The sequence below is a fragment of the Ixodes scapularis genome, unplaced genomic scaffold (genome assembly GCF_016920785.2).
Source record: "Ixodes scapularis isolate PalLabHiFi unplaced genomic scaffold, ASM1692078v2 PGA_scaffold2__306_contigs__length_199485367, whole genome shotgun sequence".
Classification (NCBI taxonomy): Eukaryota; Metazoa; Arthropoda; class Arachnida; order Ixodida; family Ixodidae; genus Ixodes; species Ixodes scapularis.
In genome coordinates this window covers 154927023-154951114 of record NW_024609857.1, presented here as the reverse complement: position 1 = coordinate 154951114, position 24092 = coordinate 154927023, and the positions used below count along the sequence as shown (strand labels likewise).

The 24092-nt window shown below is 44.7% G+C and overlaps 1 protein-coding gene across 2 annotated transcripts in view; it reads right to left on the bottom strand.

The window, feature by feature from the left end:
* Positions 1–1881: 1881 nt before the first annotated feature.
* The window catches only part of LOC8035737 (ras-related protein Rab-39B), a 52792-nt gene continuing 30581 nt past the window's right edge, over positions 1882–24092 (bottom strand). Inside the window, exons 3-4 of one of the 2 annotated variants that reach the window (XM_040211510.3) lie at positions 19849–20184; positions 1882–1965 (exon numbers count right to left, since the gene is read on the bottom strand). In XM_040211510.3, coding sequence (XP_040067444.1) covers positions 19891–20184 — 294 coding nt within the window. In that variant the 3' untranslated portion in view covers positions 1882–1965; positions 19849–19890. Of the gene's footprint in view, positions 1966–12629; positions 20185–24092 lie in introns of those variants that run through there. The other variant, XM_002400201.4, reaches the window with a different exon arrangement.

Sequence of the window (24092 nt, the reverse complement as noted above, 5' to 3'; positions counted from 1 at the left end):
TCTGCAAGACGTCAGCCGCGACCCGAGGTGGTGCATGTCGTCCGGCTGAAGCCGTATTACGAACGATAGGACTCTCCACTCTCGTCGACGAGTGAACTGTGGACTGTGAACTCCGGCTAGCAATTCTGCTGTCCTTTTGTTTTCCGTTTTGGTGCTGCATCGGGACGATGCACTTTTAAAGGGGGGGATAATGCCGCGCCCAGGGCTGAGAAAGGAACGCTCGGTCACGGACCTCCAGAAAGTTCTCGTTTATTCATGTACCGCTCGTAACTTCTATCATTTATTCCTGCTTTTGTTTTCTAGAAAGTGCGTGTTCATTCTCGCCCGATCACGCGACGCTCGAGCCGCTTTCGCCGAATCTTCGAGATAGCGACGCACTCTAAATAAGAGGCCGCCCGCGACCTTGTCGAGTCAGTTTCGCCCCAGCGTTCGACTCTGCTGACACGCCGACTTCGACGCCCGCGACGCTCTGCTTTCTTCTGTTTCCTTCTTTATTTTTGGCACAAGTTCGCCACATTAAACGTTTATTTATTTCTGTTTATTTCTTGTTTATTCGTCACCACCCGTGACAATATCGTAAGCTTAAAAGGCAGTCTCCTGTTCGAGACTTCAAACCCGACAAATCATTAGCCTTTGTGTAGACCTGGTTCGCTGCTTCACACAAGTCTTCAATAAGTTTGTTCTAACATGAAAAAGCGGTGGTCCATGGGCACGAACGGTTATCCTGTGTTAGGAAGTTACTTACAGAACTTCATTGGCACAATATGGCCCAAGCTTTTGTTGCACATTTAACCCCCAATTATCATCCTACACAACTTCCTAGCACAGAACATTTCTCTATCCGCCACCCAAGAATGCGCTCCCTAGCGCAATCTCGGGTGGCCAAGAATTTAGCCGAGAGACCTAAATTAAATAAAAAAGAAGAATAAAAGCATCCTACATCAACAGTGAAAAGTTAACACTCTTAGAACAAAGGGTCATGTCACGTTCAATAATTGAGAAGTAGTTGTAGAGCTAGTAATTAAAAAGTTAATTGATAAATTTTAGCTAATTAGCCAACTGAGCGTGATGGATATTTCACCATTCAATGTCTGCAGAGCTCTATAAATTTATCAATTAACACGGTATCAATACAATGGTCATCTCAATTTAAAAAAATTAAAACATCTAGAGTCAACATCACAAGGTCATGGTGGCCACTAGAAAAAAGGTGAAATGAGGTAATTAGTTAGCTAAGAAACTAAAATTAGTTAATTAAATTTTTCATTTTTCACTTGAGGACACATATTGCATTTGGGGAATGAACCTTTTTCAAGTAACGAGCAAGAGCAGCCCAACATGCTTCCGCCCGTCAAAACGCATTAGCATTGTGGCGTTGTAACGGTTTTCATTGTTTTTTATACCCATACTACCGATATTAAAACACAAAGCGTCAAAAGTGACTAAATACGCACAAAGATTGATGCTGACGATGTTGCTGTCGATTTTGCAGGGCACCGCGTACAGGTGTCCTGTGAAAATGCCGACAGCGGGAGTGTACGCATGCGCAGAAGCTTACTGGAAAAAGCTCCATTGAAGCTTAACCTCAATATGTTCTAGCAGTGCAGTCAAATTTTTATAAAGAAATTTCTAGTAGGTGCTACTGGCTCCAGAAATGGCACGCTGATACACGGCATCAAACTGAACCTGAAACACTGTGCAAGAGAGCCGGTGAAGTCATTGTACTGCTCTTTCCTTTGCATACCTGCGGCCTGGCACGTGGATTGGCATTATAGCAGCCGGCTCCGCTCGGGTAAGTGGAGCCAGCTGCGGTAGCTCCGACCCACGTGCCCGCGCCGTGACACAAAGATGGTGTCACTGGCACTCTTGTCCTGGCATTGTCTCCTTGGGGCCCTGCTGGATCCTGGCCCTGGCCATCTCCTCCAGGATGTTCCGCACTTGCTTGCCCATGAACACAGCGAGGACCTGCACACAGTACTTGACATTAGGGAGTTTTAGTAGACCGTTTTCGTGCAGCCGCTCCGCTTAGCGGAGGGGGAAACATGGTCTACTAAAACTCGCTAACAGCACCAAAGCTGATTGTCAGCCAAACCTTTTCAGCTGGAGCCACCTCAGTCGTTCAGATTGTTAAGGAAGATTTCACAGATAAGATGCTGTGCCTTTAAACTCTACAAGACACCCATGCGAAAATGTCTAACTGGGACCGGTTGGCATCTCAATTGGTACTAGCTGGTCCAAAGTCGGAATCAGCTGGGGACAAATATGAGTCCAACTGGGACTAACTGAAAATAAAATGGCTTGAACCATTCCCAATCTGGAATCAACTGATTTCACCACGCCCAGTTGAAAAAAGTTGAGATGCCAACCGGTCCCAGTAAGACGTTTCGAGTTGGAGTTTAAATGGTTTTCCCATTCCCAGTTGGGGTATGTACGTACTTCGAGGACAGAAAGATGCATTTCAGCGATCGGAGGGCACCCAGGGAAAACCAGACGGAAGAGAAAACAGCCGCGCAGGGCACAATAGTTAAAATGCGGGAAGTCTACCTCGAAAATGTTTGACTGTTGTGACTTGCTGGGTGGGAGTGCTGCCACGTCCTATCAGGACTTCACCTGTGCAACGCGGAAACATGGGTGAGCACCTTTCTTCACGCGAGGGGGAGAAAAGCGGAGGACTTACTGATACTGACAGACGCCAGCGGCTAATCTTTCACCTCACACAAATGTTAGCTTTGAAAGGATAATTAAATCGTCGCAACTGGCTCACGAGACAGCTGAAGCGCATGGACGTACCAACCGGGGAAGCAAGGGCGTGCTTGCCCCCCCCCCCCCCCCGCCCCCAGTTTTCAGAGTGTGTGTGTGTGTGTGTGGGGGGGGGGGTTGGGGCAAGGCATGTGTTTTGCCCCTCCTGAAACAGCAGCCACTGGGCAGGGCAAACACTGGCCGGCGGCGCCCAAGGGATAGCAAGGGCCCCGCCATGGGGTGGGGGGTCTGATTTGCTCCCCCACTCAAAAAGAAGTTGGTATGCCACTGCTGAAGCGTTCCTCACTGAGCTGCAGTACGCTTTCTTCAACGCGGAAACGTGGACTTCACCGAACGTATTATTTATTTTCATCCTCGGTTTTTGACAATAAAGAATGGTCAACCTTCCATTTTGTGCAGTGTTGGATCCAACCAACATTCTAGCTCACCACGTCCGCGGGTCAATTTTCAGGTCACCCTTTTACGGCCGTCCTGGCAATCGTTGCCATCCTATATTCGCGCTCTTTAGTGCAGCGGCATAATGCACGTTCGTACCTTGTCACCCATCCGGCTTGGGTGGACATTGTCGCGGCTGATTCACTGGTGCCACTCGTCAGCCAGTCCGCCGAGGAACCTGAGCCCTTCCCTGCGACACGACTCCCGCAGCAGCGAGTTCACCTCTCGGTATCGATTATTCAGAGCCTGGATCGCTGCAGCGTGACTATGCTGCCATTTCAATGAGCAGGACCTATTTTTCCGTCTCGGAAGAACGGCAAAAAAGGCGATCGGCTCATTGGGTTGCGTTCACAGATCTGGGCAGCTAGACGACGATATTTGTCGATGTACACGCTTGCACTAATATTGGGGTTAGTAGTGCCGACGTACAGGATGACAAAATAAAAATCGGGTCGCCTCTCAGACGCCTGGGAAAACAACTGCTCGATCCTAATGCCACTAAACGCCGCAACCTCAACAGCCATCCGGTTATTCAATGGGAAGCACCGGTGCAAGCATTTCACCATCGAATCGCCGGCTACCAAAACTCGAGGCATAAATGCTAAACAAAAAGCTTCAAATAGTGTGGAAATCAGTCAAAATAGCTTGTGTGACTGGAGCCGACGGCAGCGCGGGCAGGAAGGAATAGTACGTGCAGTACGGGTAGTACGGGGCAGCCGGAACTACAGCCTGCAGGGCCAGACGCGAGACGCACATGGTAGGGCACGTATCATAACAAAGGCAACATCCAAGGCCATGGATGATACGTTACTTCCGGTGTCGGAGGAGTGATTTCCACACAGCCGTCTCTCCTCCGACGGGTCTACGTCACTTCCGGCGTCGGAGGAGTGATTTGCACACAGGCCTCACTCGTACGACGGGCGTCGGAGGGAGCACTCCCAATTAAATGAGACGACAAGTGTCCCGGATGTGCTGGAATATTTGCCAGTGCGGTGTGACTTGTGACCATAGATCAGCAATTGTGACCGCCACCCCCCGGGGGGGGGGGGGGGGGTGTCATTAACGTGCATCACGAAGTAGTGGTCACAAGAACGCACTATTTAACGATACTCATCCAGTTCGAAACGGCCAGGGGCAGGCAGGTGGTCGAGGCTCAGAAAAACCTTGAAGCGATCTGGCAAACTGCCTCCCTACCCCCTTGCACGCTGGTAGTAATCCGAGCGAACGCCGCCCCAGTGATGCTGGCATATAGTAAGTTTAGTTTGTACATGATGCAAAATTCTGAGACTGGAAATGAAATTTGAAAGAAAAAGTGTAAAACAGAAAAAAGGGGACAGGACAACGCCTCAAACTCAGCTCTGGTGAAAACTCAGCTCAGGACAACATCTCAAACACAACTCAGCTGAGTTTGAGACGTTGTCCTGTCCCCTTTTTTCTTTCTTCTTACATTATTTCTTCCGAATTGCACTCCCAGTCTCAGGATTTTGTATCAAGATCAACATACACCAGCTCGCCTGCACCTTGACCATTTTTTAGTTTGTAATTGTTTTGGACGTTATTTTCTGGGAGGGAAGAAACGCCGAGCAAAAAGCACAGAAGCTGACACAACTTGAGGTCGAGGAGCGTTCTACCATACCAGTGGCGTCGGAAGAGGAAAAACGGGGGAGGGGGGGGGGGAGGGGGGGGGGGGCTTCAGTCACTCTTTCTCCTCTCTCCCCCGATATTTCGGACTGTTAAAGAAAACAATAGGGGAAAGACGGCATGGTCGAGCTTATTTTAATCTGAAATTAGTTATGCATATGTATAGCCTACTGTCGCTCTTCACTGCATAAACGATCGCGTAGATGCTCATTGTTAGAAACTCGTTGTTGGGTCGTTTGGCTTTCGAGGCGAGCAGACGTATATGAGCTCCGTCGGAGCGGTATCAACTGCCGCTGATAGCCGTGGTTTCAAGGATGAACGCAGCAGCGAGGACTACAGGATTATCATGCCCCCGATCCCGGCGGGCGAGCATCTGCTAAATTCTGTCTTTTTCACGCCGATATCGGAGCAAGGCCGTACCGGATCGAAGATTTCAAGGCCGGGCTGGAGAACGCAGGAGTGCTCAAGGACATAGCTGCGTTTGGTTCATTTCAGATGAACCACGTATGGCTGGCGACCCTGAAGACACCCGCTGCCAAGAAAAAGTTGGCTGACGTCAAGGCCTTCGAAGTTAAAGGCAGGCAGTGCATCATCCTCAACCCGGACCGGGCGGCAGTGCGCCTCAAGTTGCATTGGATTCCGTTTTACCTGCCCGACGACTGCGTAAAGCGAGCCCTGGAACCTTTCGGCAAAGTCGAGGAAGTTTCCCGAGAGACCTGGCGCGCCGGCGGATTCGAGGGAGTCCAGTCGACCACGAGGACGGTGAGACTAACCCTAAAAGAGGGCGTCACCATTGAGCACCTGCCGCATCAGCTCCGGCTCGTTGGCTGCACTGCGCTGGTCCTGGCGCCAGGACGGGCGCCGCTCTGCCTTCGGTGCCGCAAGACCGGCCACATCCGGAAGGAGTGTCGTGTGCCCCGCTGTGAAGGCTGTCGACGCTTCGGGCACACTAGAAGCGAGTGTGTCAGGACATACGCCGACGTGGCTCACGCGGGGGCGGAAGAAGACCTGGCGGAACACATCATGGACCAGGTCGAGGCGGAAGCGGCGACGGCAGAAGCCGGAGGGACCACCATCAACCCGGAACCTCGGGGTCAGGGTGGAACATCCGCAAGTACTTCTTCAGCCCAACCCCAGGTACCCCCAGCTGAGGTGAAAACCCAAGCGAACGTCACTCCAACGCAAGAAACGGCAGGCAGCGGGCCTACTCACCCTCTGCCGCCCCAAGAACCCGACGGCAAAGAAGACGAACACCGGGCACACCGGGCATCAGTAGCCCCCGCCCAAAAGGCGGACCGCGAGGATGACGGCGTCCAGATGGAGGCCGTGGACGGCTCTGCCAAGCGGCCTCTCCCGCCATCAGCTACACCGGACGACGAGCACCGAGCGGGGCTCCAGAACACGGTGCTCGAAAGGTGGAGAACGGTCATGTCCAAGAGGGGCAAATACCAAGGAGGAAGGCCTCGAACCTCGGTAGAGGTCAAGCCTCGGGAAGAACCGCGGTGAGGCGTCCAGAAAAAAGAACACTAGGGTCGTGAGTGGGCTTTTTCTTTGTCAGAATGATAGTGTAGTTGTAAGGTTTTTGCTTTAATCTCCGCAAATTTTAATATAGCCCTTATATTTGCCACCCTCAATATACGTAATTTAAATTCGAGGAAGAAGCAGTACCAGTTGCAACGCTTGTTATCTGACGCAAATCCGGATTTTCTTGCAGTGCAAGAAACTAAAATGGAAAGTGATAATGACATTGCGATTGCGCTAAAGCCTTTTCTTTTCAAATATGAAGTGTGCGTGAGTCAGGCGGTTGGTTTTTCGGCGGGATGTTTCCTTTTTCTGAAAAAATCCATCAATCTTTCGAACTTACATGTGACTACAGATGATCGCGGACGTTTTATTTTATGCGATTTTAATTTGGCAAGTGTTCAGTGGCGAGTTATATGTGTATACGCACCGAATAATGCGGGAGACAGAGAACCGTTTTTTTCAGTTTCTACACAGTTACGTATACTGTGACAGAACAGTTGTTCTGATGGGTGATTTTAACTGTGTTTTCGATGAGAGCGATAAGTCCTCGCAGACAGCGATAAGTGATAGCAGCGTGAGCGTTTTGAGAGACATGGTAATCTCTTGTGGCCTGGATGACGTAGGCGGGTCGTGCGCACCAACGCATAGTCTGCGCTACACCCATTTTCAAGCTTCTTCCCACGCTCGTCTTTACCGTATTTATTTATCGTGTGACCTATTACAACAAGTGCGTGAGTATAGCGTCCAACCAGTTTTTTTCTCGGACCATTGCCTCGTAAGCTTTAAAATAGGGAAAAAAGAAAGCGCAGCCTCAAAGTTCAATTGGTGCCTCTGGAAGATCAACAGAACACTACTTAAGGACGAAAAGTTCATTGATACTGTAGACGGACTACTGCGTGACGTTAGCAAAAGGGGCGGCGACTTAAGGCCCGTTCACACTCTTGCAACCGAGTACGACCGAGAGAGACCAAACCGGTTTTTAAGCCTCTTGCGATCTCTTAGGACCAGCTCCGCTCAGCGCATCCGGTCCCAAGAAGTCTTTCTCGGTCGTACTCGGTCGCAAGAGTGTGAGCGGGCCTTTAGGCGAAATGTGGGAAGTATTAAAAGAGGAAGTGAAATTGGTAGCGATCGAAAGATCGAGCAACATTCTTTTTCAACGCAGAGAGCGCGAAAAACAACTAAAACGGAACCTGGAAGCACTTCACCGCTTAGAGAGCCAAAAACCAGGAACAAGCATGGAAGATATACGAAACATTAAAGCAGAGCTAGACAAAATATACCAAGAAAAGTACAAAGGGGCAGTAATACGTTCACGGTCTGAGAAGTACCTATTGGGGGAGCAGCCCACCAAGCGAGCTTTGTCCGATGAAAAGAAATATGCGTTGTCAAAGGAAATCCGTGAAATTGAGGTCAATGGGGCAATAAGCAGGGATAAAGAGGTCATTCAGCAAGGCTTTGTCGACTATTATAATAAGCTCCTTGGCGAACGGTCGCCTCCTAAAGGTTTTCAAAATCTAGATGACTTTCTTGCTCTCATGCCCCAACTAAGCGAGGACGCGAAAACATGGCTAGAAGGAGACATAACCGTAGGAGAGATCGAGCTAGTTATTGATTCGTTAGCGCGACAGAAAACGCCGGGGCCCGATGGCCTGTGCGCGGAATTTTATCAATGTTTCAAAAAATCTGTCAGCCCCTTACTGCTTTCGATATTTCAAGAAGCCTACAAAAAGCATAAATTGCCACGTTCATTTTCTGAGGCCCATACAATTTTTATACCGAAGTCGGACGACGAAGTCAAAAAACGCAGTGTAACAGGATATAGGCCTATTTCGTTGTGCAACTCGGACTATAAAATATTTACAAAAGTCCTCACGCGCCGCCTTCAGAAAGTCATCGTTGACCTTATTGGAGATCACCAAACTTGTGGCATACAAGGGAGGTCTATACAAAACAAACATACACGTAGCAAGGAGTATTTTAGAAACAGTGGGGGTAGCCGTGTGGCCATGATTCAGTTGGATTTTGAAAAAGCTTTCGATAGGGTTCGGCACGACGTGCTGAAGCGGATTTTATCACACGTAAATGTCGGGGACGTAATTTTGGAAGGCGTGGCCATGGCTTATGATAACTGTGGTACAAGACTGGTAATAAACAATTCTTTACCAAGACGCATAGAAGTCAAGACATCGGTGCGACGGGGCTGTCCTTTGTCGCCTCTACTTTTCTCACTATACTTGGAACCTTTTTGCCTGAAAATTGCAGCCTGCAAAAGTATTCGAGGCTTCACCTTAAACACGGTGGAAGTTAAAGTATCAGCATATGCGGACGATGTTGCCGTTTTTTGCAGTGATAAAGAAAGCATAGAGGAAACTGTGAAGATCACAAATGAGTATTGTAATGCCACAGGAGCCGCGGTCAACTGGGGGAAGTGTTGCGGGTTCTGGCACGGCAACTGGACCTCAAAGCCGTTGTCTTTTGCAAGAATTGACTGGACAAGCACTCCAACCACCTATCTCGGAGTGCCGTTACAACACTTCAAGGACAGCACACCCTATTGGACCGAAGTTTTGGAGAATTTAAAATCAAAGACCGCCACATGGGTTACTCCAGATATATCTATTTTCACCCGTGCCACGGTATGCAACATCTTCCTCATAGCGAAGCTATGGTACGTTTTACAGGTTCTGGCATGTAAACGCATAAGCATCCAAAAGTTTCAGAGTTTTTGCCACTTTTATATGGAAATCCAGCTGGGAGAGGATGCGAAGAGACAACCTCTTTCGCCGCGTCAAGACCGGGGGACTGGGACTCACGCACTTGTACGTTAGACAACTAGTTTCACGTTTCTGTTTTCTGCGTGATCAAAACCACCCGTTTCTGCGCACTGTTATCCAGATGAAACTAGCTAATTCCCTGCCCGCCATGTTAGTTACCAGTGATTGTGGTAAACCTCTGAGTCTGGTCGGATTTTTGAAAGAAGTGAAGGATGCTGCTTTATTTTTACAATCGCGATTTTCTCTGGAATAACTTAATAGCGTCAAGAAAAAGAAGTTGTCAAGGGATTTAGTTGAAATTCTTTTTCCCGCGCCCCTGTATCGCTCAGTTTATAGCCATTGTCCGGGACAAGATGTGTTGTGTCGCGTCAAAAAGATGGCTGTCCCGCCCGTTGTCAAATCTTTTTTCTTTAAACTTCATAGCGGTACTTTGCCTGTCAAACCATGGTTGGAGGAAAAGGGTCATTTTGTTCCTTGGTCGATTGATTGTCTCCTGTGCAAGACACCAGAAACAATAGAGCACATTTTCATTTATTGTTGGGACGCGGTCTTCTTTTGGGACATACTACAGAAAACGTTGAAAAAGGACTTGGTTATAACGCACGAAACAATTTGTTTCCTGCCAGTCGATAAAGGGTCCCCTATGATATGTTTATAGTCCTGGGTCTGTTTAGTCTATAGAAAACCCGGATGGAACTGCGTCATGCAGACCTGCACGTTAAACAGGCACGTTTTCATTTTATTGATGTGGTAACTCAGGTCCAGTCTGTGTACTGCAGGCCTCCTGACACAGCGCCTGACTGGGCACACTTGTTTGAATTGTGTAAAAATATGAAGGACTTTTAGTTAGCCCATGAGTTTTTGGGCGGTTTGTATGAATATTGACATGACATTTGTATGCTGCACATTGTGTCCAATAAAAAAAAACAACGAAACTCGTTGTCAGAAGGCACTACTCGTCACATGCTCGGTGGTTCGGAAGTTCAAAGCTATGTCTTTTCGACCTAAATAACTGTGCCATTGGTAAAAAATAATAAATAAATAAACATAACAATAAATGCAAAAATAAGAAGCTGGAGAAAAAAAAAAACTATCAAGAACCCGCCGGAAGTGTTGTATTCTTGCATATTCAGAGGCCCAGAACTACGAAACAAGTTTCTCCTACCAAAACGTGTACATGCTAAAAGAAACACGTCCCAGAATTTTATGACGTGCTGAACTTTTAACAATTTTAGAAATCTTCCCACATGAGTTAATTTATTCCTCAACATGAAAAAACAATAACTGCATTATTTTTTATTCTGCAGATGGTAATGATATGTGCTGTCTGTGGTGTTAATTTAAATGCGATACCTCAAACAATTTAGACCAAAAAAAAAATTACCAAGTGTAGGGCATAATTGCCCGTAGATACATGTTTGGATATTTCTTCGAAACTCGTCTAGAACAACAATAATCATATCTTAAGACGACACTTACCTTGGCTGTACATAGATCATTCTTAAAAAAGTTTAACATCTCTACCATAAATAGCTTCGACTATAGCGTGCTTGAAATATGGCACAAACGACAATTGTCAAAAACCCATCGTCCTTCCTCGCTCCTTCGGGAATCTATTTCTTTAAAACCAAGCATGCCAGATGATTGAAATAAACGGCATTGTCTTTCACAAGGAATGCGGCACCGCATGTAAAACTGCGAAAAAAAATTACGAATGTAATTTTTTTTCCGCAGACCTCACTGCTTGAATTTAAATGAAACCGCCCGCCGGTCTTTCGAAGTTCGACGAACTTCGAACTTTTACCCTAAAAGTTCGAAGTTTATAGAACTTTTGACTTTTTAGGAATCGAAAGTTCGAGAATTTTCGATATTCTTTAGATTAATATGCTCGAAAGTTCGAAAATTATCGAAATTCTTAGCGTACGAAGTACAAAAGTTTGAACTTTTTAGTGCAAGATGTTCGAAAATCATCGAATTTTTTAGTCTATCAAGTTCAAAAGTTCGACAAGCATCGATTTTGCAGCGTAATAAGTTCGAAATTTCGAAAAGCGTCGGCCTTCTTAGTTTAATAAGTTCGAAAATTCGACTTCTGTCGAATTTTTCGATATGGAAAGTTAAAAAATTTGAAATCTTTCGAACCGCTTGAATCGATCATCGAACCTTTGGTTCGAAAAAAGTTTGCGGCATCCCTAGTGAAGAGAGAGGAAATGGTGGGGGGAGGACAGAAAATATAGAAGGGAGAATGAAATGAGCCGAGCATTTGACGAAAAGTATTTGGTTTGACAACAGAAGAAGTATTAACGCTTTTTTTCCGGGTGTCAACGTCCAAAATAAAAAAAAATAAAAAGGTCTCGCTTTCAACGGACATTGCACTGAGAGCCGGTATCGTCGTCGCAGGATAGACTGACAATAGCTCCTAATTATAAGCAGACGCGTCTAAAAAATTCCTGGATTTTACGACTTCTAAAGAGGCCATGCCGGTTTGCGAGCATGCAGTGGCGTACTTCGCAGTGACAGATCATTTATTTCAGTTTATTTATTTCTGGCACCATAATGATACCAGACATGTCCAGTACTCCGATGCCGATAGCAAGGGAAGTGGGCAGACTGAATTGCGGAAAGGTTCCAACCCGTCAGGCAGAAATGCTTCTTTTTTCTCTCGCCCTACAAAGCCTTGTCGGCGACCAAAAAAATAAAATAAAAGAGCTTTAAACGAAGATGGGGGGGGGGGGGGGGGTCAAAATGACCGGCAAAATATATACGGAGCCCAAGCTTATCATGAGATTGGTTAAACATATTTCCGGCGAGAGGTCGCGATTCCTCTTTAACTTGGCCCAGAAATAGGAGTGATTAGACTTTCCATCGTAAACCGGAGACACAGCAAAATAAAAAAACGGACAAAACAGCAAGTCTGAAACACAGCTTCTCCAGAAGCTGTGTTTCAGACTTAGTGGTGTTTTGTCCGCTTTTTATCTTGCCGTGTCTCTGGTTTACGATGGAAATTCTTTACCAGCTCGCCTGTGCTTTTGCCCTTTCTTCGTTGATTGGACTTTGTCCTCTAACTCGCCATCCCGCCAGCTATCACCACTATAATTCGAGCCTTTTTATCAGTTGTCTCTAAGAGGTCTCCCTCGCAGAAAGATAACCAATCTGATAAGGCGATAATTTTTGTATGGGTAACGTATACCCCCCGAAAGTGCCAACCGTCTTCAAGCGAAGTCTGTTCCTGGAATCTAATCGTGCGTGACTGGGAGTCGTGCTCTCACGAGTAACTTAAGTAAAGCTTGGCTCATGTCCGTGTTACCATGCCTTGTTTATTTTATTTCCTCTGGTCTCAGATGTAACCTAGTTCCAGACAGGTTTCAGCCGACTCGGCTGCATGTTATCCACACTTCTAAAAAATGCTGCCAAACACGCAAAAAAAAAAAAAGCTCAGATTCTTGATATTTTCCTTCGACGTGCTAATGTACCCCAAGTTCAGAGAGGCACAAAAACTTCAGCGGGAGCACACATCTTTAATGTTTCGCAGTCACCTCGCTGCCAGTTGTACACACGCCGTGCAATGAAAATATACAAGGCTCCAATAAAATACGACTGAAATTTATCAATAACATACATGCAATAAAAAGCTAACTACCAAACTAGTGATTTAAGAATATGCAAATCTAACGAAGGCCACGCATAAACAAAACAAGGGTCCCTAAAATAAAAATAAAAAATACCGACATTTTAATGGCAAAAGGAAGGCATTGCTTATATACACAGTATGTACACAGCCTACTGAAACATGCACACACAGCACGATAATCAAGAGAGAGTGAAAGACCAACGAAAGCAAGTACTGCAGGAACTCACTTTCTTAGATGCGCCTTAAATGTGGAATGTGTAAAGGTACACCCCCCCCCCCCCCCCTCCGACAATGAGCTGAAACACCTAACCTGAGCGTTTGCTACGCCAACCATTCCTCCAAGTTTCATGATCACCCAAATTATTAGAGTTCAAACATTGAGACCTAAGTATCCCGTTCCCCGGCAAGTTTGAACCAAAGCTTCTCTGAAAACTTCGACAGGAACGCCAAGGAAGCATGGAGGATCGTTTCGGTTCATATGTCCACAGTAGTCTCAAAGCAGGATCTAGACAAGGACTCTAGCAAATAGCACCTCTACTGGAGCAGTAAATCTCAGCTAATTAATACAGACTCCATAGCACAGAGCAGTCAACTAAACACAAAAGTCCACAAGGTGCCTGAGAGCTTTGATTTGATTTACTATAGAAACTAACCAGTGGTTGCTTAGAAAATAGTAAACTACTGTATACACTTTTAAAGGTCCCCATTACAAGCGGCGAGTAACACAGTGTCAAATCTATGGGCTGAATGGGTGCTTACGAAAGCCTACAGGTTTTAGGATTAAGAGCTGCTGTCTAATGTTCACGCGCAGTACTCGGATAGCGCAAGCCTGATTTGCCTTCTCGACATACATGGAGTCATGTGCTCATTAACAGCAGTGTTCTATTGGCCGTGAACACCCTAATTCAGCTCTTGTGACTAAAGAAGCAAGCTCCAAACAATGCTGCCTTTGAGCCAGCACAGCTCCCCATCCTCACCCCCTCAAGAATAAAACAGGTGGTGAAGTGTAAAAAGTATGGAATTCAAAATATGCTACTTGTTTAAGGCCAATAAATGGTTATTTTGACTAAGCTGTTTGATATACACATCAATTCTTCAAACATTATGTTTGCAAAATGTTGCATGGATGTACATATTTTGAGAGACAAGTATGAAGCAGCCCCTTAGCGAGTGTAGTTTTCCGCTTCTTTGCACAATCCAAAGTGGTATGGTGCAATAAACAAATCATATAAAATGCATATAAAGCATGAAATATCGGATTATTTACTGTCAATGTATGGCCAAGTAAAGACACACTGGTCACCAAATTAAGTCCCCATTTTAAATTTTTTATGACATTAAGATAATCTTTATCACAAAGAATGAGTTAAACATGAGTTAACTCGTTATATTCACGCAGCCCAACATCTCGCCAAGGAACTTGAACAAAAATAGACAGATCAATATTGGAGCTAGTAATGTAATATAGAAAAGCTAGTTTCATCAAATCATGCCAAAATGTAAGCAAGAACTGAGAAATAACATGGCTAACTAATGTTGCAAATCCTATTGATTAGCAAATAAACTGATTGGATAACTGGTAGACATTCAGATACACTGAATCGAACTGCCCACTAAGAATATAATAGAGGCTTTTGATTACAAGAAACTGACAAATTCTTGAGAGGAAGAGGATGTCACAAAAACAATGATTGTTGCTGAAAACCAACAGCAATAAAACATTTTCCTTATAGTTTTAGAAGCTGTGATCCAACTATATCGATGTGGCATGATCTTCGATTCTAAATATCAGCAAGGACAAAAGATTTACAATAAGGGTAACCGATAGGGCTGACTAAATCCTATCCAAATGACATGTGCCTTGCTAGGACAGCTTAATCATTTCTGGAATCAATGCACTGTCATTTTAAGCAAACTAGATCAAATGAGAATTGGAATTGAGCCCAGTGGGCCCTAGGTCATTTGTTTTCTCTACAGATAGGAAGAGATCACTGAGATATCACACAAAAACTAGCTTCGAAATTTCTGTGCTCCAGGTGTTTAGTGGACACATTTCATAGATAATTTTGAAACCTCCAGAGAGCAACTAGCCATTAGTGACACCAAATGCTTTCAGAGACTGAAGGACCAATGATGTGGTCAACCACCAATATTTTGTGATGAAAACTTTATCACTTACAGGAACTTTAAAACAAAATACAGTCACAAAGTTAACAGCTATAATCTCAGAAACAAGGTTAAGATCAGGGTATAGCAACAGTGTAGCACCTAGAATCAAGCCAGGTCCTAGATTGCCATCTAGCCACTTATTAAATTCTCCTTATGACTATAAAGTTTAAGAGTCTCAAGACTTACGGTAAGGAATACTTTTTAGACGGTCCATGGAGGGTGCTCTCTACCTTCTGCAAGATGTTTGTGAAATAAAAAGTGATCCCAAAAATGCAGACTGACCCAGACACATTAGAATGGTCAGCAAAAAAGTTTTACACAGCTAAAAAATTGTCTTGCTTTTGTATGTTTATACAGCCTTGATGTTAGTATGCCCCAATGGGTGACCGGTCGCTTAGCTGTATTTGAGAAATTTAGCCAGTGCAGTACAACCGCTAACCTGGGTTTTTTATTGTGCATCACGCAGTAGTGATTACACGAACACGTGCCGGTACGAAACTCGTCCAGATCGAAACGGGCGCGGGCGGTGGGGATAGAACCCAGGAGGTTCCCAGTGCAAGCTTTCGCTTCACGTTCCAAGCTAAGACGCGTTAGCCCACTTGGCCACCGATTCCCTCTTTACACAGCTCAGAGCATGATTTTTGACATCCTGTGTAACAAGATGTTTAAAGTGCATCTCATCCAACACAAATGACTGATAAATTGAATGACAAGCAGGACCATAAAGTGTGTCCTTAAGTTACTGAAAAAGAGGAAACTAGCAGGATGGCTAGAACCTAAAGCAACACTCTCAGAACTAGTGATGTTTAAGGGCCTGCTTGAAACTTTGGTTTGTTTTTGCTGTTAACTCACCAGCTTGTCTCAAAGAACCAAGTATGCAGTGCAGAGTGGGATCTTAAATAAAGCTAAAGATATGGGCAGGGTGGCATGAGGAGCGAGTTGATGGTATGACAAATGAGAGCACTTTTAGCATGAAAGAATAAAGAAAGGCATGACGTGCAACTTACATACCTGAAAATTGATTGTGACTTGAGAATAGCTTGTGTTTAGCACCAAAGTTCTAAAACACGACATGCATTTTTAGCATGCCGAATTCTACTAAAGTAACGGGTTCACAGATATTTCATGGTCTCAAAATTTCTCCCCTACTGTATTCTGATAATAGATTAAGGGTTTATAATTATGATATAGTGCCTACTATATTTCTGTGGACGGCTTATGAAATTTTCAAGAAACAAGGCAAAACATGGATGCTTCTGATATCCTCAATGTTTCTGGTAGTACCAATGGGTGCAGGTGTATTTCTGTTCAGTTAATAAAAAAACAACAAAAAATTAGCACTCATGCAATAGCTTAGAGTACTGGAGGTACTGTATACAGAAGGTTATTTGCAGAAATGCCAAATATAGGGAATCAAACATTTTCTGGAAGAAATGCAAGTATGAATAGTCTAGTTTTTTACTTTTTGTTTCTAAGCTAATAACTTCTTTCTTCACCCTCATGCACACAAGATTGTACAGCTTTTAAAAGGGCTTTTGCAGAACAAGCACTTGTGCTACAAAGGCACATTTGATATCAATGAGCATGAGCTAGCTTGCACTTGTACCTTTGCTCTCCAGTCAGCTTAAAGATGAACGAGGTGTAATGCCCGTTGCACATCAAGACTGTTTTAACTAGTTCACTGAAAACAGGGCCCAGGCATTAATAACCAAGGACCAACTAAATTACCTCTCAAATTGTCTCGGCAGAGGCAATCTTTTCTTGTTTCAATGAAAGGACTGATCAATTTTCGGAAGTAAGCTAAGGTAAACTAAGAAATGTACATAAAATAAATGACATAAATCTGCATTTAACGTTGTTTAAAATGCACATAAAAGTGGGTGGCTTTCTACACACCACTTCACAAAAAGAAAGTGGGTTTTGCACAAGCTTTCACACATACATTCACCCTTAAAATTGGACATTTTTGAGAGATGCTGTTAAACCAAAAGTTGAGATAAATATATAACATACAGACAGGTCTTGGGAATACCACAGGTGCATAATGCACGACTCATCATCAATGTGAGACCTGGCTTTCATGCACATTGCCTAGAGACAGCATAAACTGAGGTGTAATCTAGAATAATGAGCTAGGCAGACTTGAATCCTAGTCAATGAAATCCATACCATGCTGAGTCTGGGGTACACATTCAACTGCTGCAACACTGAGTAATTATGCATTTTATGACATGTCGCCACATTGGACATTGCCAGAAATAGTGTTCAGACCCAAATGTCTTTGCCTGCTTTTATCGCATTGAGCTTGCGATCTGAAAACCCTTTTAATTGCCCTACCAACAAGTGCTGCCTTATTTTAGCACAGCAATAAAGTAATATTTTCTTTGCTATGATTTGCCTGAGCCTTTGCCTAAGCAGCTTCGAGACAGCAACGTATTTGGGAAAGACGTGCTTACGAAACATAACCCCACGTCACCGAAACTACACACAGCCGCCATCACCACTATTCGACACAATGTGTACTCACTTATAACTTTACAAAATATAAACCTCCGGTAAGCTCGACACAAGCAGCACAAATTCTCTTGTCCCTGCAAGGTGTCACAAATGCGTTTCAAACAGAAACCAAACTCCCACAGAAGACATCTCGATCGATCCAGAACCACCTTTGAGCACGTCAGAATGCAGCATCTTGTCTGCCATTTCAGATGGTGGCAGATCTTTCAGTTTGAGATCTTCTCACATGGCACCGCGAAGATTTCGGAGCGATGACTAGAGCCACCTTCACGTTTTTCTTCTTCAAATGTATGTCATAAAAAATAGGTGCAAGAACAAACCAAACATTGGAGGGAAACCCTTTGTTTCCCCTTGCTGCATGCGTGCGTCTGCAGGAACCATACAGGAGTTTAGAATAACCTTTCCAGTGCAAGAATCCTGCTTTGGAGCAACCTATGGTCTTACAAATATCCACTATCGAGTGCCACCACAAGGGTTTGATGGAAAGGAACTTGCTTGACGAAACATAAAAAAACAAGGCTTGTTGCATCTGCTTCATATAAGTCTGAACACGTTCCATGCAACCACATAGGCAAAATGCTAACTGTGGAACACTGCAAACATATTTACAAGCCTGCCTGAACTATCTTTGTAACAAGTCATTTCAGACACCGTGCACAGTAGCAGCAAATAGAGAAAGGTGTCGGCATACTGGGAACAAAAGGGCACTTGGAACATGAATGGCAATACAAGCTGGTCCCTTACTAATGTTTAGTGGTGTTAGGAATAGAAGTCTTGCAAAGGGAATGCAACCATCCACTCCAGCACGCACAGGAATGAGCGGCCAGTTTTCCAGCTTCCTTCCCAAAGTCATCTTGAAACTAACTAAACACGAGCCATTGCAGGTATGCAAAAATCTGAATTTACGCCGCTCTCATAAATACTTTGGAATACGGTGCAGCCCAGCAAGCACTACATAGTGCACCTTGCAACTAAAACGGTGAAAGGGAATGCGTGAAAGCCAAACTGTGTCAATCAAACTCAATCAAGTGGTAGAATGAAAGTACCCACTCTATGCAATTGTTCAATGATGGGAAAAGATCAGCTTCCGAGTTCCATACGAAAAAAACTGCAGCTGCCCAAAATAGCCAACCAACTAATGGCAGAGTTAGAGCCAGAGGTGTTGAATGTCTCAGGAGAGTGGCAAGGCTAGCAGCCACCGAAGCACCTCTTTTCGCCCTATGACGACGCACATATGGGCCACAAACAACTATTAAATCATTCCAGGTTAATTTTTTCCCCCCATTATGATGCAGTTTTTCTTTTTATAGTTGACTGCTTTTGAATATCTCCTGTTGTAGCAAACGCCAAAAACACGCTCTGAATACAGGCACTCTCGCGACCATGCTACTACATCAAACACTGTCTGCCAAAAGGCTAGTGGCAATTTGTAACTAACCTATTCATTGCTACAGCCCACGAGACCATATATTCTAAATGCAGACAGATGCTTTGTTCTCAAAGATGGTCGCAGAAATCCCATAGAGTGAAATGCTCATCTGCATCTGCTACACACCTTCTCACTGGTGACACCCTTCTCTCGATGGAATCATAATTCAATCTCTGTGATTCTCATGCTATTATTTGACGAGAAACATGGGGAACTGTTCGTTGTTCATTTTTACGACTAGCCTCGTTAAAGACTAAAGGCAGGAGGGGCATATTTTTTAAAAGGCAGTTTTCAGATAGAACAGCTTCACCCTTCTCTTGGCAAAGTGGTGAGCATCTGATTAGAACGATAAATTAAAGCTAAACTGTCTGCACTTTTGGCCATGTCATTTGTCAAGTACAGCTCAACTTCTGTTAAATCTTCATAAGTCTCAACTTGCCTTTTCTGTGTCTGTGATTTCGAGGGCTACTAGAGCCATGTTGCTTCAATCGGCGCCATTAAAACAACATAGTGCCACATACAGTCGACCCAAACTCACTCCACAATTGAAAACCTAACTTCGTGCTGCAGAACCACGTTCCAATAAACTATTCACTCGTCCTAAAAAAAAAAAGAATCATGAAAAAAATGAAACTTAATACATAGTTCCCTTTGCCTTTTTCTACTTTGTATCCGTTCAACCAAGGACCCCTATAGTAACCAAAGCGTGCTCACTTTCCTGCCTGCATTAAGAAATGTCCTTCCACTATGATTGCACGCACTCAGCGAGTAAGGGCATGTTTGTCAATGCGTCGATCGAAATCGCGTCCTAGGCACGCTCATCATAGTATGATGGCCTCGAAACTCGAGCGTGCGGGCTTTGTTAGCATGGGTGGCATTGGATCAGCGTGCTCGTCAAATCTACAGCCAATCGTGTTTGCTGCCCACAGACGAGATCTTGCACGAGATCGGATCCTCGTCACCCCCCTCACCCCCTTCTTGATCCCAGCACAGTGTAGCGAAAAGAACTGGGGCTAGCAGCAGCCTGTTGATTCGGGCTTGGCTTCGAGCAGGTCGATGTAGCAGCCGGGCAGGCCGGGCCTGAAGAAGCCCGTTTTGATCCCGTCCCAGCCGTCCTCGAGCTTGAACTCGCCCGACTCCACCTTGGCGTAGATGTCGCGCGCGATGGTCTCGAAGGCCTCCTCCACGTTGAGGCCCGTCTTGGCCGACGTCTCGAGGAACTTGACCCCGTAGAACTCGGCGAAGGCCTGGCCCTCCTCTGTGCTCACCTCCCGGGAGGCCTCCATGTCCGCCTTGCAGCCCACCACCTGCACGGGACGACGAGAGCAAAAATTTGTGGGCCATATTGCCGAACGAAAACAAGCTTGAACTACTCCAAGCGCCGGAACAGACTACTCCAAGCGCCGGAATAGACAAGGTGGACCAGGCACCATAGTTTTGGCAAGGGTTCCCTCCAAGCGTGGAAGATTGCTGTCCGCTCTGAGCATTAGAGATATGACTGGGGTTTAGTTCTTTCTGAAATATGCCGGTAAACTCCGAAGAGTAACCCCCTGGCTGGTTTAAAGACCGAACTGCAGAATCACCTTCTGCCGGCAATGTTGGGAAGTACTTAAAAAAAACAAAAAAAAAACACTGGCCCTAGGAAAACAAAAAAAAATTTTTCTCCCTGTTTAGAACAGGCAAAAAACAAAATAAATGTTTGTCGAAAAAATAGAAATTTCTTTTTTTTTTGCCTAATATTTACGTTACAATACAAATTTTTCGATTTGTGGAAGAAACCGAAACTACCCCTTTGGGATAATGATGATAGCATTTGTACCCAATTGTGTGCGCTCTGAGTTCGCTGGACCTCGAGAGCACACTAAATGGGTACAAACGCTATCAACATCATTCCATGAAAGTACAGTTTTGGTTTCGCCCGCAAATCGAAAAATTTATACTGTAGCGTAAATATGGGCAAAAAATGTTTTTTTCTTTTTTTGCAGCAAATATTTATTTTGAAACATGCCTGTTAACCAAGTATGAAAAGAAAAAGGTTTTTTTCTAGCTTCAATGTTTTTTAGGTATATTGTACTTAAAGTACTACTTTGAGTAGGTTTAGGAAACTTCTACTTTACTTCAAGTACATTCTCTTAGTATGCAATTGTACTTAAAGGGCCCCTGAAAAGAAAACTTTTTTGTTTTTAAACAACCTGGTTGGTACAAGCATATCGAGAAATAAATTTTATGCGAAAAAGCAAAATTTGTTAGAGCAATATTGACGGCGAGAGATCTATTTGAAATTCTGCGTGCAAAGTCCATGACGTCGCGGAATGGCCAATCGCTCGACCAGATGGTCATTTGCGCTTTCCACCTCAGCGTGAAGGCGAAGCCAATCCACCTCTCCTCCACGTGCCCGAAATGCCGAGAGAGAAAACAAGTGGAAAGGAGGTGACTATTGACTAAATCGAGTCTCGCGGCGTCAATATTGCCTTAAAAATGATTTTTTTTCGCGTAAAATCAATTTTTTGACACGCGTGTCCTAACCAGACTGTTTAAAAAAAAAACAGTTTTTTCTTTTCAGGGGCCCCTTAAAGGGATGCTTCAACAAAATTTTAAATATACCCGTCGTGTTCAGAAATAGGCTGAGTATGACCCACAATATCTGTAAATGACAATCGCACAATTCTATTTTGAGCCTGATGGCTGTATTTTTCGTTATAAACGGCCCACTCTGGCGAACGCTCGGAGACCAGCCAGAGAAGAGCACGTCACATCCGGCGCAATCATGACGTAGTCTGTCTCGGGGTGAGCAAAGCCACAGCGAGGCTGACTTTGTCAGGATGCCCTAGCCGTTCCGGCCACGTCGAAGCACGGCAACAATCGGGCCACCGCAACTAATTGCAAAGCCGATTTTGTGTGAATTTCGAGTGACAGGTTAATCTTCTATAACCTTGTAGAGCAGTGGTTCTCAAATGGGGGTCTGTGGACCCTTTGGGGTCTGCGAAGGCATTCTAGGGATCCGCGAAGCCTTGCCTTGTCAGTCAAGTTTGGCAATAGAAGTTGTCTTTTTTCAGTTCGAGAAGAAATGTTTCAGTTTTCGGGCGAGTTTTCTCGTGTGTATGTCAATAAAAGAGGTCGACTTCACACTAGCGCTTAGTTATATCCATTTATTAAATCATTATTACATTTAACCTATACCTTTGCCCTCCTCTCCCCACGAATGGGGTCTTCCATCAGCTCCGCCGATTCACAAGGGGTCCGCGAAACATCGATGGTTGAGAACCACTACTGTAGAGGGAGAATAGCGACCTCTGGGTCACACAAAAGAGAGTCCCATTGAGTGGGGAGTTCCCCCCTCCCCTCTTCTCTTGTGCTGGCCGTAGAGCTGTTGGGATGACGTCAGGTTCAGATCATGTATAGTTCTAGGCAAGACAGACATCGTCACTACCTGTCAAGGTTCCTAGACGGGCATTACAAACGAGGCTTTAGCGACATCCACTAGGTGCTCTTTGCTAATCGTTTAATTCATTTTAAAATTCCTTTTCGTGTCTTTTTTAACGAGATATTGGTGTGTCCGATGTGATACTGATAGACCAAAAGAACAAACGCATTGAAATTTCGTTGTAGTATCCCTTTAAAAAGCCAATGAAAAGAAAAAAAATGTTTTTTTAAACAGTTTGGTTGGGGCACGCGAGTCAAGAAATGAAGTTTACATGACAAAAAAAAAATTATTAGAGCAATATTGACAGCGCGAGACACAATTTAGTTGGTAGTCACCTCCTTTCACTTTTTTCTCTCTCGGCATTTTGGGCGCGCGGAGGAGAGGTGGAGAAGCTGTGGCCATCACGTTGAGCTGGAGAGAGTGTATGACAATCTCAAAGAAATGGAAGGAGTATATGACCATTTTTTGACATCATGGACTCTGCGCGCATAATTCAGACACAACTAAAATAAATCTCGCACCGTCAATATTGCTCTAAAAAAATTTTTCTTTCGCGTAAAATTCATTTCTTACCAGGTGTGTCCCAACCAGACTGTTTAAAAAAAAAGCCTTAGATGCAAGTGAAATAAACGGCAATATTGTGCAAAAAAATTTGATTTGAGATTTTGTTATTTTTGGATTTTTATGGTTGATATATGAAACTAATTAGTGCCGGCTATGATCTTGAAATAAGTCAAATTCACATCTTAAGACCTCCAGGCAACCCAGAACAGCATGAATTTGAGCCATTTGTCTCTGGGTGGTTCTTCAAGTTTTGACGTCACTTTGCCATCACATTTACGTTGACAAGTAGGCCTAGCTGTCTCCTCTCCATTGCAGTCTTCTGTAGCTTCGATTTCTCGTGGAAATTTACTTACAAAATATTATTTTCTGCACCGCGAAAGAGTATTAACCCCGAGAGCGAACACAAACGTTGCTGCGGTCGGCGCGCCCTGATTGGGTGAGGTTTTCCGTGACGTCAGGGGAAGGACTCCGCTTCGCGGTCTCGCATCCGGCTAGTTTCCCTGCCCCGGTTTTCTGGTTTGACCGTTGTGTGTAGCAAGCACTTTTGAGGAGCAGGACCTCGTTTACCGGTGTCAAGACGCGGGGTTAGGCCGATACCGACGTGCTTCCGTACCTTTTATAAACATGCTTGTCACATTTACCTCTATAATTGTCACAAATCCCCAAAGCTATTGGGGAGGCAATTCCACCGATGAACCTCCCCGTCGGTCAACACACCGCAAGGCGATCGTGCGAGGGGTCAGTAAGCGGCGGCGAAGTGTTTCAGACGCTGGAATTCTGTTACTTGCATGTTCATGATTTAGGAGAATATTACATCCTGCTTTGCAGGCATTTGAAATGGAATTTATATGAAAGGCCTTTGGGCGATTGGCAAATTAGCTCGCAACCCCGACTCTGCGCGTGCCACTCAGCAAGCGCTGGTTCGCAGATGTTTTAAAGACTCTGGGTCTGAAAGCCTTTGAAGTGCTCGTGGAACAGTGTCGTTTTACCTAAATGTAGCTTTTTTGTGGATGAATTATATAGTTCATACAGGTTCGCAGGCATGCTTTATTTTTTAGAAGATGCACAATTACTGGAAATTAGTTTATATAGTAGCAGGAAAAACCGTCCGAATCGCCCTCAGTTGCCTGTATGAGATGTATTGAACTGCCCAAAACATGCGCAGCATACCGTAATTTGGAATGTTTATGCTTTTTCCTGACATGCTTTCTTTATTCCAGCTTTGGG